Below are 18,941 nucleotides of genomic sequence, written 5' to 3'. Positions count from 1 at the left end.
ACATTAAAACAACTTTTTCATTATAACATTTCCATATAGATATATTTCTATTGGTCAACATTGCATTCACACCGTTATTGTTTTATCACAAGAAGTCATTGATAGATTTGTATATATTCTATATGTTGCATTGATGAAAAATGTTTTCTTTTTTTCCGGACCTGTTAAATTCGGAATGCTTGAATGGTTTGTTACAGATCAGACAACAGTGAATAGGATCCGATTGACCCGTCTACTCACATACAACTATATTTATTTAAAAAAAAATCTCTTTATTAATACAGAAATCCATCTATCTTACACTTGTAAACAGAACTTACAGAGAGAGGATTCTGCATGCAGACTTTGAGAGGATATCTACATGCAGTTTAGATCTCTCAAACGCTTTTGGTAGAAAATAAAAAAAAGCTTACAAAAAATACCCTAAATGAACATATGCATGATCATACATTTTATATACAGTTCCACAGTTTCTCTGTACATCATTTTGGATGTTTCTCAGTGTTTTAACACAGCATATGGTGCTCGAATGCCTGTCGCATCAGAGTTTGGGGCAATTCTACTTTAATGAAGTCATTTTAAGACACAAAACAAAGAAAGTTATGAGGTATGTATCAGGCATCTGATGGATATGACCACCAAACCAAACTATAGCGTCTATATATACTCTACTGTAGCTATATTTAGTAGCAGAAAATGGAAAAACAATGGCAGTGGGGCAGTGGTTTGCAAACCTTTGGGGATCCATTAAATATGAATGAGAATATTGATCTTAACAGTCCATAGCAGTTTATTATTCACCACCAACTGGTTTTTTGTCATAAGTTGCTAATACGTCCCAGTGACACAAAGTGCTTCACACGTACAGTGTAATGTGCTGTCAAATGTTAACAAAATATATGCTTTGAGATGAAATCTGCTCTCACACTCCAGATCCACTGGGGAAAACTGATTGGATTCACATAAAAGATCCCAGGCTTCATTCTTCATTTCTACAAGTCACACAGTATGAATTTGGATAAGGCATGTACCTCACGCTATCTAATCTTAGTATAAAAATACAAAAGCTAATCTCATATAAAATATCTAGCTTATACTTGATAAATATTTACCGATTATCTGTCAGTAGCTTTTACTATTTAACTCTGAAGGTAATTATTTAGTTGTGCTGCAGATATTTTCTAGTTGAATTAAGTCTGCTAAGATTATTTTTAATTTTCTATTTTTCTATCTAAACCTGACCCAAACTACCGTATTTTTCGGACTATAGGTCGCACCTGAGTATAAGTCGTATCAGTCCAAAAATAAGTCGCACTGGACTATAAATCGCATTTATTTAGAACCAAGAACCAAGACAAAACATTACCGTCTCCAGCCACGAGAGGGCGCTCTATGTCTTCAGTGTAGACTACAGGAGAACTGAGCAGTATAGAGCGCCCTCTGGCGGTTGTAGATGGTAATGTTTTCTCTTGGTTCATGTCTCTTAGTTCATTTCTCTTGGTTCATGTCAAATTAATTTTTATAAATAAGTCGCACCTGACTATAAGTCACAGGACCAGCCAAACTATGAAAAAAGTGCGATTTATAGTCCGGAAAATACGGTATATATATCAGCTATAAGGGCGAATCTCATAAAACCTGCCTGAAAAAAAAATTCCCAGTCATTTGTCACCTCAAAATAAAAATAAAAACAAAGAATTTATAAATTATGTTTAGCTTACAAAGTCTATGCCAATTAAGCACAATTTCCACTCAATTCTCATCACTTCAATGCAATATAATTATTAAAATTGCTAACTGAATTAATAATAATAAACAAATATATTAGTGCTGTCAAACGATCAATAGCGATTAATCGCATCCAAAATAAAATATTTTGTTTACATAATATGTATGTATATTGTGTATATTAACATGCTTATATATATTTCTATATTCATATTATTATATTTTATATTATATATAAATATGTTCAATATATAAACATAAAATATTTTTCTTAAATATATGCATGCATATGTTTGTATACATAATAAAGTATACAGACATATATTAAGTAAACAAAAACTTTTATTTTGGATGTGATTAATCATTTGACAGCACTAATCTATACACACACACACACACACACACACATATATATATATATATATTATATATTACATTTTGAAATGATATGTGATCTGTGCATGTTTTAATGAGATTCATCCTAGAATATTTTCAAATATATTGCCACAAGTTTGTTTACATAGGAGACTATAACCACTTATATATATATATATATATATATATATATATATAAGCATATATAATTTAAACTGTTTATTCAGTGCACATAAACTGGAAGCTATTTGTATCCATCGGCCAGCTTTACTATGAAATTACAATTGGACTCGTACCTTCGTCAGAGCTCTTCAGTACTGAGGTGTTGTGCTTTAGCTGGGAGATGATTTAGGCTCAGAGGTCACCTGTTCCCCCTGGTTTCTAGGGTCATCGTCGCCATGAAGCGTTCACCTTAGACAGGATCAGATCTCAGGGTAAAGGGGGGCATGTAGGACCACTCAGGGCAGTACTTGGAGGCTGATAGTCAACATGCCGGTACAAAAAAATTATTGAAGACAATCTGAGGCCATGAGGCAGAAAAGGAAATGTGAGTAAAAATATCTTTCCTTCATTCATAAATTCAGTGCAGGACTGCGGGACTGCAGGAATAGATAGGGCTAGTCTTAACAATATATGTGTCAAAAATACAGGCGCTGGGCTCTTATAACCTCAGCATAATAAGAAGAGGTCAGGAAAGGATGGACTTGGGATAAAATACAAGCAAGTTAGGACAGGTGAGTGGATAAGAGAAGAGAAAAGAAAGAATAATCAGTGCATTGTCATTTCTAATGTGTTCTCTAAACATTTAGGAGAGAAACTAGTGCCTTTGCCTTTCTCCTTTTGTTAAACACATAATGTCCACCAGGAGACAGTCTTTCCTCAGAGTTACTGTGATAGTCAAAACAGCCATGGCTTTGAGATATTATCAATTCAAGGCAGCTAAATATCTCTTTAGCCAAAGAAAAGGACTAAAATCGAACATATTGGACTTTCAACTTTAAATATGCACAAAAACTAAATTCTAATTTAAATTCTTAAACTAGCTGCAACCGCAAAAGCATGCAAGCTATTCCTGTGACACTGTGCTGGATAGCCTTGTATTTTACTCTGATAAAATAATTATTTGTCAGAAAAGTTTGGAATAAAGTTTGTCACAAGTTTTTAAAGTCTCTCATTTGATGAAAAATATCAACAAAACAAAAAAAAAAGTCAAATTCTGAAACATTATAATTTATAATAATTTAAAATAACTGTATTCTATTTGAATATGTTTTAAAATGTAATTTATTTCTGTGAAGTAAAGCTGAATTATACCTTCAGAATCCTTCAGAAATCCTTCAAATATACCGATTTGCTGCTCATGAAAAATGTATTATCAATAATGAATAACTGTTGGGGTAAATTAATCATTAAAATCATCAAAATTGACAGTGGCCATACAAAAATATCTGTTTGAAATAAATGTTCTTCTCTTGAACTTTCCATTCCAAGAAAAATGTGTCACTATATATATATATATATATATATATATATATATATATATATATATATATATATATATATATATATATATATATATATACACACACACAGTTTGGAAACATTACTATATTTAATGTTTTTGAAAGAAGTTTCTTCTGCTCATCAAGCCTGCATTTATTTGATCAAGAATACAGAAAAAAAATGTATATTGTGATATATTATTACATTTTAAAATAATTGTTTTTACATTTATTATACTTTAAATTATCATTTATTTCTGTGATGCAAAGCTGAATTTTTAGGATCATTATCACATGATCCTTTAGAAATCATTCTAATGATGATTCATTATCAAAGTTGGAAACAGGTCTGCTGCTTAATATTTTTTCAGAACATGTGATACTTTTTTAGGATACTTTGATGAATAAAGTAAAAAAAAAGAAGAAGAAGAAGCTATGTTTTTAAAATATAAATATTTTGTAATAATATACACAACTGGTCAGTAATTTGGGGTCAGTGATTTTTTTTTCTTTCTTTTTTTAAATAAAATCAATACTTTTATTCAGCAAGGATGTGTTAAATTGATAAAAAGTGATAGTAAAGAAAATATATTATTAGAATATATATTATTAGACTTTTTTTTTTCTTTATAAATGCAGTTCTTTTTAACCTTTTATTCATCAAATATATTAGACGGCAGAACTGTTTCCAACACTCATAATAAATCAGAATATTAGAATGATTTCTAAATGATCATGTGATCGACTGATGTTACATGTGACACTGAAGGCTGGAGGAATGATGCTGAAAATTCTGTTTTGCATCACAGGAATAATTTTTTTTTTAAAGTATATTCAAATAGAAAACTATTATTTTAAGCTGTAATAATATTTCACAATATTACTGTTTTTTCTGTATTTTTTGATCAAATAAATGCAGGCTTGATGAGCAGAAGAAACTTCTTTCAAAAACATTAAAAATAGTAATGTTTCCCAACTTTTGGTCTGTACTGTATATATATGAATTTTCAGCATATATATATATATATATATATATATATATATATATATATATATATATATATATATATATATATATATATATATAATAAGAACTTCAACATCAAATTCGAATGATTTCTCAAGGATTATGTGACACTGAAGACTGGAGTTATGATGCTGAAAATTCAGCTTTGATCACAGGAATACATATCCTACTGAAAATTGGATAATAATCTTAATATTCCACAATAATACTATTTTAACAGTATTTTTATCAACAAAATGCAGCTTCGGTAAGCTTAGACTTCTTTCAAAAACACTTCTGAGTATGTAGATAAAGTATTGACTAAAAATGAGCAAGCTAAGCTCAAAAGTGCACAACAGCAGCCGACTCCACTCAGAAAATCAGGCTGAATCATTTCCACACCTCACTGCTTCCCACAGCGCTCAGTTTGTTTGAGGACACTGAGAAAACACAGCGCTGCGAGCGTCTCCGCAAGCACGATTTCATTCACCTTATTAAACATCTACAGCAAAGTCCTCCAACACCCCTGGGACGCAAACAGAGGCCCAGAAAACGACACACTAACAGTTCCAACGTCTCTCACTCACGGCCAGCAAACAATTTGACCTCAGAATAAACAATCCCTTCAAACACTGCATCTTCACAGCCTTCTGTGTTTGCCCTCGCCGAGCCAAAACGGTCAGCAGAGCGGTCTGTTGTCCGATTCATGGCACAGACCTCCCATTAAGCCCGAGCGAAGACGCTCTTTCCAGGAGATGACGGCCTGCCGCACTCGGCGCTGTGCCAAATTAGCCAGATCTCTGCCTGGGAACAAAGCCGGAGTTGTTGGGCATTGACTGATGACTGGGAACTGTGTCCTGTTGTTGCTGAGAGCGCAGTGAAGCACACAGACGAGACTGATCTGCTGCCTGAGCGCACACACAGTCGAGGGAAGATTAGAGGCCCTTCCAGAAGGGTATTAGAAGAAAAACCACTGTGTACGTGCCTTTAGAGAACAGACTCTGGCTTGTACAGTACTGCTGTCTTTAGCCGCGTCTTTAATCACTCACTAGCTGCAAACAAAACTCATTTTAATTAGTATTTCTGGTTTAAAGCAAATACTAGCTAGTGCACACTTCCAGCTCACTTCCAGATGAGATTTTACTGTAGCATACAGTAGGATACACCTGCAAATGACAATACTGTTCTATAGCAAACACTATTAAAATAATAAATGAAATAATAAATGTAAGTATTAAAATGGTTCAAACTAAAAATGGAGCCATTAAAGGCTGAAATAAAAAAATAGAAAAATAAACTAAAGTATTAAAGTGACTAAAACAAAATATAAAAATATAATTAAACCCATTAAAGGCTGAAATCAAATTTAAAAAGTTAATAATAAATTGGAGTACTAAAATAAAAAATCAATTGTCCTTTTCAGGTGATCTGTTCCTTTAACTTGCTTGTCTGTAAAACATCTTATCTTGCAGTCATGTCACTGCCAATTAAAAGATTCAATATTTTCATTTTGGAGACATTAATTTGCCCCTGGAGTGCATCAGACCGTCTGCAGCGGTCTGGGCTAACTCTGAGCTTATGCTGAGCTAATAGTCTGTCGATTAACCCTGCAGGACTGAGAGAGAGAGAGAGACCAAACCTCGCCATCTCATCTCTTCCTTTTCTCTGTCTTTCCACCCAGTTTTTCACTTCCCTCCCTCAGGGTTTGCACACAATCTCTCTCCTCTCGTTCTTTCGGGTTGGACTCTGGGGAGCGCTGACTTTGCGAGTTGTTCTGATAGAGACTGTGCATCACTACAGGAACACCGCAGGCTTCCCTTTCCTCTTCACTCTTCTATACCTCTCCACCTGTCTTCTTACAGTCTTATAAGTGATTGAGAAGCAGGTTATAAGCTTAAAGTGAAATCAAAACTGACCTGATTTACTTTGAAAAACACATTTCTAGTCATTTAATCAATGATTTACTCATTTTGATTCAGCGGTTTCCTCATGGTTTGTGTGAAATACGCATAAAGTAAAATCAAAATTCACCCTAATTACTCTCCTAATACACATTCCTATTCATTTAATAGAAAAATTCAGCTGTTTTGTGTAAAATAAGCATAACATTTAATTAAAAATGACCTTTCATAATACTCATTCCTGGTTCTTTTGTCTGTGATTTAGTATGCATTATTCCAAAAAAAAATATTTTACCCTTATTCTGCTATAGAGCACCCACTTTTTATAAACCAATCAATTCCTATGCACAGAATCTCAACTGTCTTTCCCCATAACACTTGTCAGATTAAGAAAGTAAAATGAAAAAAAGAGTAATTTCATGTTCACTTCAAAATATCCTACAATAAGTCTCTTTTTCCAGGTTGGTAGCTGGCCAAACCTGACCGTGATCAAAGCACACGTCTCATCTCCAATTCCTTCTCTTTTCCAACCGATCTTTCAAAAGCTTCGACACTTTAAAGCAGTGACAATGTCAGAAAGTATCTGGGTCACGTATGCCATCTCACCTTGACCCGTCCTGTCATAAGCACAGCACAAAAGCTTCTTTCGGCTGGGATCTGACAGCTTGAGTACTCATCAAAATGTACTGCTTCAGAACAGTATAGTTACTTCGAAATTATAGACAAAGAATGAAAGAGACTTAAAGGAAAACTCAAAGATGGCACAAGGACCGATACGTCAGTTTACCGATTAGCTAGCATCATTAGCTGACATTAGTCTTAATTAGTCTCTTAAATATTCAAGAACATTAAGGCCTGAAATATAATATACACTGAAGTTTAAAAATTTTGGGGTCCTTTTTATTGAATGAAATTAATACTTTTATTCATCAAGGATGCATTAAATTGATCAAAAGTGACTGTAAAGACACTTATTATTTCATAAACGATTTCGAAGTCAAATAAATGCAGTTCTATTGAACTTTATATTCATAAAATCATCCTGAAAACAGAAACATATTACAGTTTCCACAAACATGCGAAGCAGCAAATTGTTTTCAACATTGATAATAATCAGAAATGCTTCTTGATCAGAAAACCATGAATGATTTCTGAAGATCATGTGACACTGAAGACTGGAGGAATGATGCTGAAAATTCAGCTTTGCATCACAGGAATAAATTACATTTTAGATCACATTCAAACAGAAAACAGCTAATTTAATTTGAAATAATATTTCACAATATAGAAAAATTTGGTGGTATATTTGATCAAAGAAATGCAGCCTTGGTGAGCCAAAGAGACTTTTCAAGCTAACCAACCCCAAAACTTTGAATGATGATAGTGTACTCTCTGTGAACACTTGCTTCTCATCTGTGTACGTATACATAAAAAAAATATTTCAGGCCTAAACGTCAACTTTTTCCTCCTAGAGTAGAAACAAGCTCCAAATCGAGAAAGAAATTAGGTGGCATTGTAATACACTATATTGTGCTGTTTTGGAAGAATAGTTCATGTGGCATGAAAGAGAAAAATACATAATCTGTGAGCATACAGGGAAATCTTGTGCATACTGAACCCCATCGCACAGTGGAAACCATAACATCTGTGCAGCAGCTGGGAGACGTGGCAGCTCACATGGCTGCAAGTGTTACAGTCACTGGAGTCGACGGATGAGTTTGCACTGAACGAGTGCCTCTTAGCGCAGAGCAGAAGTAAAGTCAGCGAGAGCGAGCGTCAGTCGGCCGATAGCAGGGCGCAGCTATTGTTAGAAGTGGAATACCTGCTGCTGACCCTGCTGGAGCTTTGGGAGTTCCTCCTGCTGTTTCCTGCTCCTGCGCTCCAGGCTGCTCTGCTGCAGGTGCCGCAGACGGGACGCCGCAGACGGCTGCACCAGTTTGGAGCCCGGAGGAATGCCTACAGGCTGAGAACCAGAGAACAGACATGAATCAACAACAGCAGGCTGGGCTGCAACCTGACCGTGTTTGTTTAAGTCGTGGGACTGAGTCTGAATAATTCACGTTTGCTGGAAAGAGAGCGTCAAAATGAAAGCTCTGCTACAAAACCCAGTGAGCTGAGCAGCATCTCTGTTCCTGATGAACATGAAGGCTGTTGCACACAATTTTCTGAAGAATTTGCGAGAGTTGCATTATGTTTTTGATTGCTTTAAGAAAACATGTCACTTTTAGATATCATAAACCTCCAATGTCTTGTCCCAACTTGTGAGCTGTTAGTGGAATGGAAGTCCATATTATATAAGATTATATAATAAAGCAATTAAGTAAATAATAAAATACAATTTTATATATATTTTATATTAATAAATATACATTTATTAATAGTCATGATTAATAATAATAATAATAATGTGTTAATAATAATAATAATAATTATTATTATTAGTAGTAGTATTAAATTATTAACACATATGTTAATAATGTGTTAACAATAATAATAATAATAATAATTATTATTATTATTATTATTATATTATTATTATTAAATTATTAACACATTATTATTATTATCAATAATCATGACTATTAATAAATGGTTGTTATTATTATATAACATTGTATTTTATTATTTACTAAATTGCTTTATTATATAATCTTAGATAATAAGAAATATTAAAATATAAAGTTACAATGTGAGAAAAATATTCTTAACTGATAGCAAGAATTCATTTATTATTATTGATATCGACTATTATAATTAGAATTAATTATATATTTTATATGAATAAATTCAGTTACAATGTGAGGAATAATACTAGTAAAAATACTAATAATATAGCAGTAATAATTTATTAGTGATAATTTATATATTTTTATTAATAAAATTGATTGTTGTTGTTATTAGTAGTAGTAGCCAGCAGGGCCGCGGGAAGTAATTTTGAACAGGGGGTGCTGTGAATTTTTTTTTTTTTTTTTTTTTTTACAAAAAACCTATGAGCCTATAGGCCTATTTAAAATACATTTTAAAAATATATACATTGAGATTTACTACTTTATTGTCATATACACTTCAGTGCACAGCCAGCCAGGGTCTGAAACACACAGACATCAGTTCTCAGATTTGCGCAATGCGCTATTAATCTGAAGCAGAATCAGAATCAGAAATAATAGTTTAAATAATAGTTTAATAATCGAAAAAAACGAAATAATTACTTTCATTACAATTTCAGATAGCCTATACATACATGCAACTCATTTAGATACAACAAATAATATTACAACAAAATATAATATTAATCAAACTTCACAATAACGCTAAAACAATGCAATCGATTTGGTCAGCTGGCTTGAATCACTGCACGTTTATGTCACACGCAACTCTATTAACTCCAAAATCTTTTTACGCACACCACAAGGAAATAATCTCTGACTATTTAAGCAATTTGTTTATTGAACAGTTCTCCACATCCATTACGCAAAGAAAACACGCACAGTATAAAGCTTTCTGTCTCCATCTCCAACCTTTTTACACAAACCACAAGGAATCTCCGACTATTTAATAGGGCTGGGTAAAAAATAGATTTTTCGATTAATCGTTTTTTAAAATGTGGTCGATTAAAAATCGATTCTCAAAGGCCATGAATCGATTTTTTTTCGTATTTATTTCCGCATACATTGAACGTAAGATTAGCGTTAATCTAATTACAAATCTTCTCCACTAGATGTCACCCTCTTATGTGCCTTGTGCGATGTTACCAACGAACCTATCATTCATTCATTCAGTTTAAAGCAGTGGTTCCATTTTCTGCAATGTGCGTCATGTCATGCTCCCGTTCGCGTCTTACAGACTGCATCTTAAAGCCTCTTATACTTTCTGCGTCCTCGAGTCCGCTATGGACCGCTATGCAGGCTTGATGTAAACATCGCCATCGGAGAGTGTGTACCGAGTCTGAGCAGACAACCGCACGGACAGGTGCGCGTGGTCAGTTGTCTTCAAAAGCACAATTGCACATGTTCAGGCAGCGTGAAGAATCCCATTGCCAATCGAACTAATCGTGCCGGGCTCGGGCTTGTGCGGTAAATGAGCGGTCATGTAATGTTTCGATTAGCGCGAGAAATATGCGAAAATGTATGCTGAGTAGCTGAAACGGAGGCTTGCTTCTGACGATTACGTTTTGGTAGCACCAGCAACTAAAGCAAAGTCTGAGGTTTGGAAAAGTTTTGACCTTGTTTATAATGAGAATAATGAGTGAATAATGATGCAGCATCAGTGAGCGCAGGAGCGCGCTGAAGCCATCTACAGTGAATTCAATCATTTTCCTCCACAATAACACGTAGGCCTTACCTAATCTTGATGAGTAAATTTTTTTCAAATAATAACTAAATATTACTTGAGTCTTAAATGCATAATGTAGACAGAGTAGGCTATATAAGCTAATGTTGGCATTATTATTTTATTATGTCAGCTGCTATGGCGAAGCAAACCCGGCAGAGCCTTTATCTTAATTCATTTCGTTATTGCCAAATACCCATCTTAATTTATAATTTATCTTAATTAAATTTTTTAAGAAAGACTTGTTTTTATTGGTGCGTTGGCCTATTTATATGCTAAATGAGCCTATACCTTAGGGCTATTTATAGAGTGCTGAGATATTACGATGTTACAGAGGACTTATTTTATTTCTTTGTTCAAACTTCAAAGTGGCCTATTACGTTAGTCATGTATAAATTATGTTAAATTATGTATAAATGACTCATTCCTGACAAAAGGCAAAAGAGCTGTGTGCTGCTTACATTTGAATACTGTCGGGTTGTAAATGGGTTCGGGCTCTTAAAAAGCTGTCAATCAAAATGTACGTGTCGGCTCGGGACGTGTCGGGCTTATATTTTAAGGCCCGATTACATCTCTAATAGAAAATCGAATCGAAATCGAATCGAGGATCGAAATAGAATCGATTTGAGAGCTTGTGAATCGAAATCGAATCGATCTGGAACATCTGAATCGATACCCAGCCCTACTATTTAAACGTTATTTAACAGTTCTCCACAACCATTACACAAAGAACACACGAACGAAATAATACTCTCCATCCCCATCCCCACCACCTTAAAAAAAATACTATAGTGTACTACTTACAATTGCTTGGCTAGTCAAAGCTGATCCCACACTTGTTGCCAAAAAAAATAAATGTTACAAGCGCGTTACAAATATTTTAATAGGCCTACATTTTTTTTTATCTCCCTCTCGTCACTAGGGGGTGCTGCAGCACCCCCAGCACCCCCACTTCCCGCGGCCATGGTAGCCAGTATATTAATACTTAGTAATACTGTTTATTACTAAGTTGCTTTAATATTGTTCTATATATTTAATAAGAAATATAAGAAGATTTAGTTACAATGTGTAATTCATTTATTATTATCAATATTGACTATTATTAGTATTATTATTAATTGCTTAATACTCAGTTTCTTTTTTCAATATTATATTATATAATAAATAGAAAAAAAATTTTTATCATGTGAGAAATAAACAATAATAATAAAGATAACTAGTAGTAATCATTTATTAATGTATTATTATTATTATTATTACATCATTATATTATTATAATAATTGAAACTTCATAATACTGCTTAATTGTTAGTTGCTTTATTATTATATATTATTTAACAAGAAACATAAAAACTATTATTTACAATGTGATAAATAATAATATTTTATGTGTGCTAAATGTAATTATTATTATTATTAATAGTTTAAATATTTGTAACATTAGTAGTCATTTAATAATAGTATTTATTATTATTATTATTATAAATTTATTATAATTATTATTATATAATACTTAATAGATAAATACGTAATTGATTTATGTAATATTATATGATACTATTAAATAAAGCAATTAAGAAAGCTTTAAAAAACACATAAACATTATGTTATTGTAAGCCAATGGGATATTTTCCCCAATTTTAATGGCAGCTGGGTTACAGTAATACAAAATCAAATACACATTTATTCAGCACTGGAAATCGCATGAAAATCAATCTGTCTAATTGAAATGACACCGTTTCATGTATATTTGTCTGTACTACACTGCAATATGCCGTTAGCTTAGTGTCATGATCCATTACAGTGCGGTCCAGTTGCTGCATATGTAGACAGAGACGCAGTTCACTAGGTTTTGGATCAGAGCCAAGAAACAGAAATAGAAACACTAATTGAATGAAAGAAAGAGACCGAGGGAATCTCTACAGATCAGCATGCAGCAGTAGTGTAGACTGACACCCTGCATGTGTGTGAGAAAAGCTGATATTAGCACTCTTTCACACTTCTTTCTCTGTGAGACATTAGTAGTACTTATCACAATACATCTCTGCAGGCTGACAAGATACACACACACACACACACACATATATACAGACACAGGCTGTCCAGATATCTCAGATGATAACCACCAGTTTTCTTCTTCAGAAATCCTGAATTCACTGGTCAATTTCGCTATAGTTTCCTGTAACGAATGGCTTGTCGATCCAGTAAACAGAACGAGTGAAAATGAGCCAAGTACATAGTTAAGAAGCACGTTGAGTATGGAAAAGCTGTCGAGACTGATGAGTGGGTAAAGTGAAGTCAGGAGTTCATTTAGACCGCAGTAGCTGACACGCTTTTTGCTTCGTCTGTTTGTTATTGGCTCTTGGAGGTTTTGCTTTAAAGACTTTAAGCTTGTTAAAATTGATTTGTTACCACAGTGTCACAACATTACTGTCACTGTGCAGAAGACGCACAGACTGACATAACAAAAGATAGAGAGAGAGAGATGACCTTGACTGATATTACACGGTTTATTCCAACAGCTTCGCTTCAAAAGAAAGCAAGTGAAAACTGAACGTGAAAAAATCTGATATAAAAAGACAGATATAATAATAAACTGAATGTACATTTTGCTGTTACATTAATGCCATTTTTTTTTAAAACATACTTAGCATTTTTGTGTTTTTGTCTTTGCTTGCTTTGAGGAAATGTGTGACTTTGCATACAAAATTATGAGCGATATCTCAAACTCTCAGTGTCTTGACCCTACCGGTTTTAAGTATGGAAGCTCATTTTCACCTAAGAGTGAAAAATATAAAACTAATCGTTAGAAAGTTCAAACTAAGACATTGTGAAACATAAAATTTATAATAATAATACATATTAGAAAATAGAACATTTTATTGCTTAATATTCTATAACATTATTAATTAAAGCAATTAAGCGATAACTTTGCAATATTGAGAAAATGTTTTATTTAATAATATTTAATCATTTCATAATAGTGTTTATTTATAATATTCATATTTTTTATAATTACATTTTAAAATGATTATTTATATATCACAAATAAATTATAATTAATAATACTGTAAATATGATCATCATTATACAGTATTTAATGGCTCAATACTTAATAGTTTTAATAATATAATATAATACTAAACTAAATTAAATGACTAATATTCAATTTTATGTTTATTTAATAATAACAATATTAAGTAATATATATTGCATAATATTTAATTGCTTAATTCTTAATTGCTTCATTAACTATTATTTCAAATATAATATATTATTAAATTATATTATATAATACAAATCTTTTTTTTTAGAATCTAGAATATCTCTGAGGATCTCTAGAAAATCACAGAAATCAAGTCAAGAAACACTTAGAAAATGTTGGAAAGACATGTTTAGTTCCCAATGCGTTTTCATAGCCGGGTTTCAATACTAGAACTCAGTCAAGCCGTCTATAACATGCAGCAGCAGAGCTGGTTAAAGACTTGAAGACATGACAGATTAATAGGTTTTGTGTCAGAGTGTATTAGTAAGGTTCAGGAAAATCCTCAATGGCAGAGGTTATAAGGAGGCCTGAGAGGAAGGACTGGCAGTTAACACGTTACCTCTCTCCACAGAGAGTTGCTGATCCACTGGCCTGCCCTGTCAACACTGTTAGGAGTGACCTCAGCTGGGCTTTGGGCCTCAGCAGTGACCCTCAGTCTCGCTGGGGCTCTCTCAAACACCTGTCGTGTTGGTGTGTGTGCATAAATGCATTGACATGTTTAGGTTTGGAGGAAGATGAACAACACATTATTTCCAAATCTGCTGTATTAAAATTTTGACCAAGCTAAAAAAAATGTTCTCTTGTCCATTTACTGAATAACAGACCAATCAGGAATGAGTTAATGTCCTTCAATGTCATCCTATATGTAGATACATGGTGATAAGAATAATATTTTTCAAGCATCCGACCAGCTTTTTACCTCCAGCTCTGCCATTATCTTCTCATCTTCATCCCCATCTTCCTTCATCCCAGAAGCAGCGATGACCGGAGGTGTGGATGACGGTCGGGGCCCATCGGAGGTCGACGGACGTCTCAGTTTGACAGGAGGTGTCTGGGATTGAGTCGGTACTTCAGCCTCTTCTCTGTTCTCCACCTTCTCCAATTTCTACAAAAATAATATGTGTATGAAAGAGCAACCTAATAAACATCAGCAGGCACTGCAAGATATGAAGCACAAAAAATATTAACAGCTGCAGCAATGGAAATATAGCTTTATTTTACAGTTAACAGCCAGTCAAATACAAAGTACATATTCATTATTATGTAACTGCTTATAACAAAAACATTTGAATTTGTCACTAAGCTACTACTCCTTGAAATGTAGTTCAATTATCACCAAACTGGTTCAGATGATAAGTTTCCCAAACAGAAATGACTGAACAGAGTTTTGATTTCCCTTTATGTTAACAACCTACGATTATGTAAATCTAATCATTTTGACAGAAAATTAGAATATATAGAAAAAATACATGATGTATCTTGGCCAAACTTCAATCTATCGAAATGAAAGTTGGCACACTTCATCAGCACTATTATCTGAGGGTACATGCCAAATTTAGGAACAACACCAACTATAGAGCAGGAGATTAATGTTGAAAAGTTATGATGATGCGAGTCTAATGATTTTGACCCAAAATTAAAATGTATAGCTTTAATAGATGGTATATCTTGGCAAAACTTAAATCTATTGAAACAAAACTTGGTACACCTTATCAGCACCATGATCTGAGGGTACATGCCAAATTTGGGAACAGCGCCAACTACAAGTCATGAGATTAGTGTTGAAAAGTTATGATGATGCGAGTCTAACAATTTTGAACCCAAAATTAAAATGTATAGTTGTAAAAGATGGTATATCTTGGCAAAACTTAAATCTATTGAAACAAAACTTGGTACACCTTATCAGCACCATGATCTGAGGGTACATGCCAAATTTGGGAATAGCACCAACTACAGGTCATGAGATTAGTGTTGAAAAGTTTTGATGATGTGAGTCTAATGATTTTGACCCAAAATTACAATATACAGAAGAGAATACAGTAGATGCTATATCGTGACAAATTTTTATCTATTTAAACCAAACTTGGCACACTTTATTAGCACTATGATCTGAGAGTACAAGCTAAATTTGGGAAAAGCGCCACCTACATGTCATGAGTCCTAAAATTAGCTAGTTTGGTTATAACTTTTGAAATGTCAGAAAATCTAATTTTTGTATCCCTTGGGTCATGCTGAATCCATTGATACTAATTTTGGTCCAGGATTGGACGAATGTTGACTGTGATGCATTTTGAAATTTGTTGCAAACTATTCTATTTTTTAAATACTTTAATGTATCCGCACAAAATTTGGTAAAGATAATCAACAGCATGCCCTTAACATGCCTGAAAAATGCATCAGCATCAGCATCACCTAACATTCAACAGATACATAAAAATGCTTAACTTTTGAAAACTGTGGTTACCTTCACACTCTTGTTTATGGCGATTACTTCTCCACTGCTGTTGGTTGTGAGCCCAAGGCCTGATGGGAAACTTCGTCGTGGAGGAGGAGGGGGTGGGGATTTGGACAGCTTCTCTGTACGATACCGTGGCACTGTCAACTCTCCTGAACAGTCAATCAAATCAATCAATAAACCTATTAATTTGTCTAATGATCAGTCAAGTCATAAAACAATATAGCTAACATCACAAGGCAGTTTCTGTAGTTCTTGGCGCAATGATAACGAAACCTCACCCGATCCCCTGCGTGGGATGCCGTCTTTGCTGGGTGGTTTCGGTGGGGTTTTGCTGGGCTGATGTTCAGGTGTTAAGCTAGGAGTGGAGGATGTTGAGCCGGGTGCTGGGAGCGAGGACAGCTGGGGTTTTGGCGGTACAGCCGGTTTGGTGATCTGCTTGGCGGCGAAGTCCAGATCTGGAATGGCCTTCATCAGCTCAGCTTGAGTTTCCTCCAGTAGACGATTGATGTCTTGAGCGCTGAACTGAGTCAAGCTGGCTCTCTTCTCCTCCCAGTCTCGCTCTGCAGCCTAAAGACACACACACACACGTTATCACACAGAGGTTTCCAAACTTTAAATAAATCTCAACCAGGGATGTGATGCATGTTTTTAGAGTACCAGGTTTTGGAAAGAGGAAAAGGCTAACGTTAGCAAAATAATTTAAACATTATAAAATTCGAATAGCCTTCTGTAAAAATTCACATCTTTTCTGACATCCGAGAAAACACAAATATCCAAATGAAGTGTGTTCATTACCAGTCGGACCTCCACGGACACTCCTTTGTCAGATTCTCTGCGTGCGGGCAGGTCTTCCAAGCCGGTCTTTATTGGACCTGTGGAGGTGCCGTCCAGTTCAGGCATGATGGGATCTGTCGCCCCGGCTCCTGCCAGCCAGTTACCCAGCGTGGTGCTGCCAGGAATACCACAGATGCTCATACTGGCACCAACAGTGGAGCCGAGCACGTTAGATAGACTAGTGGTGCCTCCTAAAATCAATAAATCAATTAATAAGTTATCCAGCATGCACAATAAATGTTCCCCAAAGCTTGTTGTAGTTACAGAAATAGTTCACCATTAAAATGTGCTGTAGATTTAGACCAGATTTGGAGAAATATAGCATTACATCACTTGCTCACCAGTGCAGTGAATGGGTGCCGTCAGAATGAGAGTGCAAACAGCTGTTAAAAACACAAACACTCAGCTTTTCTGTTCGTAAGATGTTAACTGACAGACTGGAGCGGATTATTGTGATGTTTTAATCAGCTGTTTGGACTCTTATTTTAACGGCACCCATTCACTGCAGAGGATCCATTGGTGAGGGAGTGATGTAATGCAAAATTTCTCCAAATTTGTTCTGATGAAAAAACAAAGTCATCTATATCTTTGATGAACTGAGAGTGAGTTAATTTTCATTTTTAAGGTGAACTACTCCTTAAATAAATCAACACTGATGTTTACCTATACTAGAAGCACTCGTCAGGCCAGGATTTGTGGTATTAGTGCCCAGGGAGGCAGAGAGAGTGGCAGTGGCTGATAAGGTGCCCCCGAGGTCGGGCAGATTTAGAGAAGGACTGTTGAGAATATCCAGATCAGAGCTCCTGCTGAAGTCGGCGTCACTCGCGCTGGAAACTGAACTACTGAAGTCATCGGGTGTCCTCCACACACCTTCTGATACCTGCCTGTACACAAACACACACTGAGGAATACTTCAGGCATGGCACTAGAGAACGCATCCGAACAGGAGAGAATGGTTACGTGTTTGTGTGCGTTACCTTCGTAGTAGAGCGAGCGTATTGGTGATGTTTCTGCAGCGCTTCAACAGAGCCTCCAGTCGGAGCGGTTCCTCTTTCAGAAACTTGACGGCTTCCACCTCCACCCTCAACACCACACGCATCTTACTTTGTAAAGTTGGGAACTGATCTAAACACATAAATTATAGAACATAATGCATAGAATTAGCTTACAGTTAAATTATAGAGATTTCCACATTTGCAGAACACTGCACAAAACAGCTTTACGCTATTTATGCACTGACCAAAGGTGCAACATCGCTAATGTGCAGTAATTACAGAGCAAGACCAATGCAGTCCAATTAAGAGCGAATGAGGCCTTTTTTAATTGAATTAAATTTATCTCACCTAACCAAGGCATGAGATGATTCTTTTTAGTGAATCAAAACATATAACACAACCAGTGTAATCCAACTCCTAGAAGAATGCTACTTATAAACTGGCTCTTTTTAGTGAATCAAAAGCATACAGTGCAGCTTGTATATATTTTAACTCCTGTATAACGTCTAAGGTTACGTATGTAACCCTGGTTCCTCGAAGGAACGAGACGCTGCGTGGGGAACGCCAAAGCATTCTCGACTCAGCTCGAGTTCCTGAAGAGGAAATATAATTTATAAGATCTGGATCTTTTAGTAAATCAAAACCATTCAGCTCAACCAGTGTATTTCGACTGCTGAACGAATGACTCTTATGAGACAATTGTGTTATAAAAATATGTAGCACAATTTTGAGTCTTTAAACAAGATGGCTCTTATGAGTCTGTTCTT

The 18,941-nt window shown here is 34.8% G+C and overlaps 1 protein-coding gene across 1 annotated transcript in view; it reads right to left on the bottom strand.

The window, feature by feature from the left end:
* Positions 1-7,785: 7,785 nt before the first annotated feature.
* LOC113042572 (SRC kinase signaling inhibitor 1-like) overlaps positions 7,786-18,941 on the bottom strand; it is a 46,184-nt gene continuing 35,028 nt past the window's right edge. The window contains exons 13-20 of the mRNA XM_026201513.1: positions 18,157-18,304; positions 17,843-18,063; positions 17,141-17,370; positions 16,624-16,912; positions 16,352-16,494; positions 14,807-14,992; positions 14,447-14,566; positions 7,786-8,475 (exon numbers count right to left, since the gene is read on the bottom strand). Of these exons, the coding sequence (XP_026057298.1) occupies positions 8,320-8,475; positions 14,447-14,566; positions 14,807-14,992; positions 16,352-16,494; positions 16,624-16,912; positions 17,141-17,370; positions 17,843-18,063; positions 18,157-18,304 (1,493 nt within the window). The 3' untranslated portion in view covers positions 7,786-8,319. The remainder of the gene's footprint in view (positions 8,476-14,446; positions 14,567-14,806; positions 14,993-16,351; positions 16,495-16,623; positions 16,913-17,140; positions 17,371-17,842; positions 18,064-18,156; positions 18,305-18,941) is intronic.

This window comes from Carassius auratus, chromosome 24, assembly GCF_003368295.1.
Source record: "Carassius auratus strain Wakin chromosome 24, ASM336829v1, whole genome shotgun sequence".
NCBI lineage: Eukaryota > Metazoa > Chordata > Actinopteri > Cypriniformes > Cyprinidae > Carassius > Carassius auratus.
The sequence above is the reverse complement of the archived record's forward strand: the minus strand, read 5'-3'. Positions and strand labels throughout refer to the sequence as shown.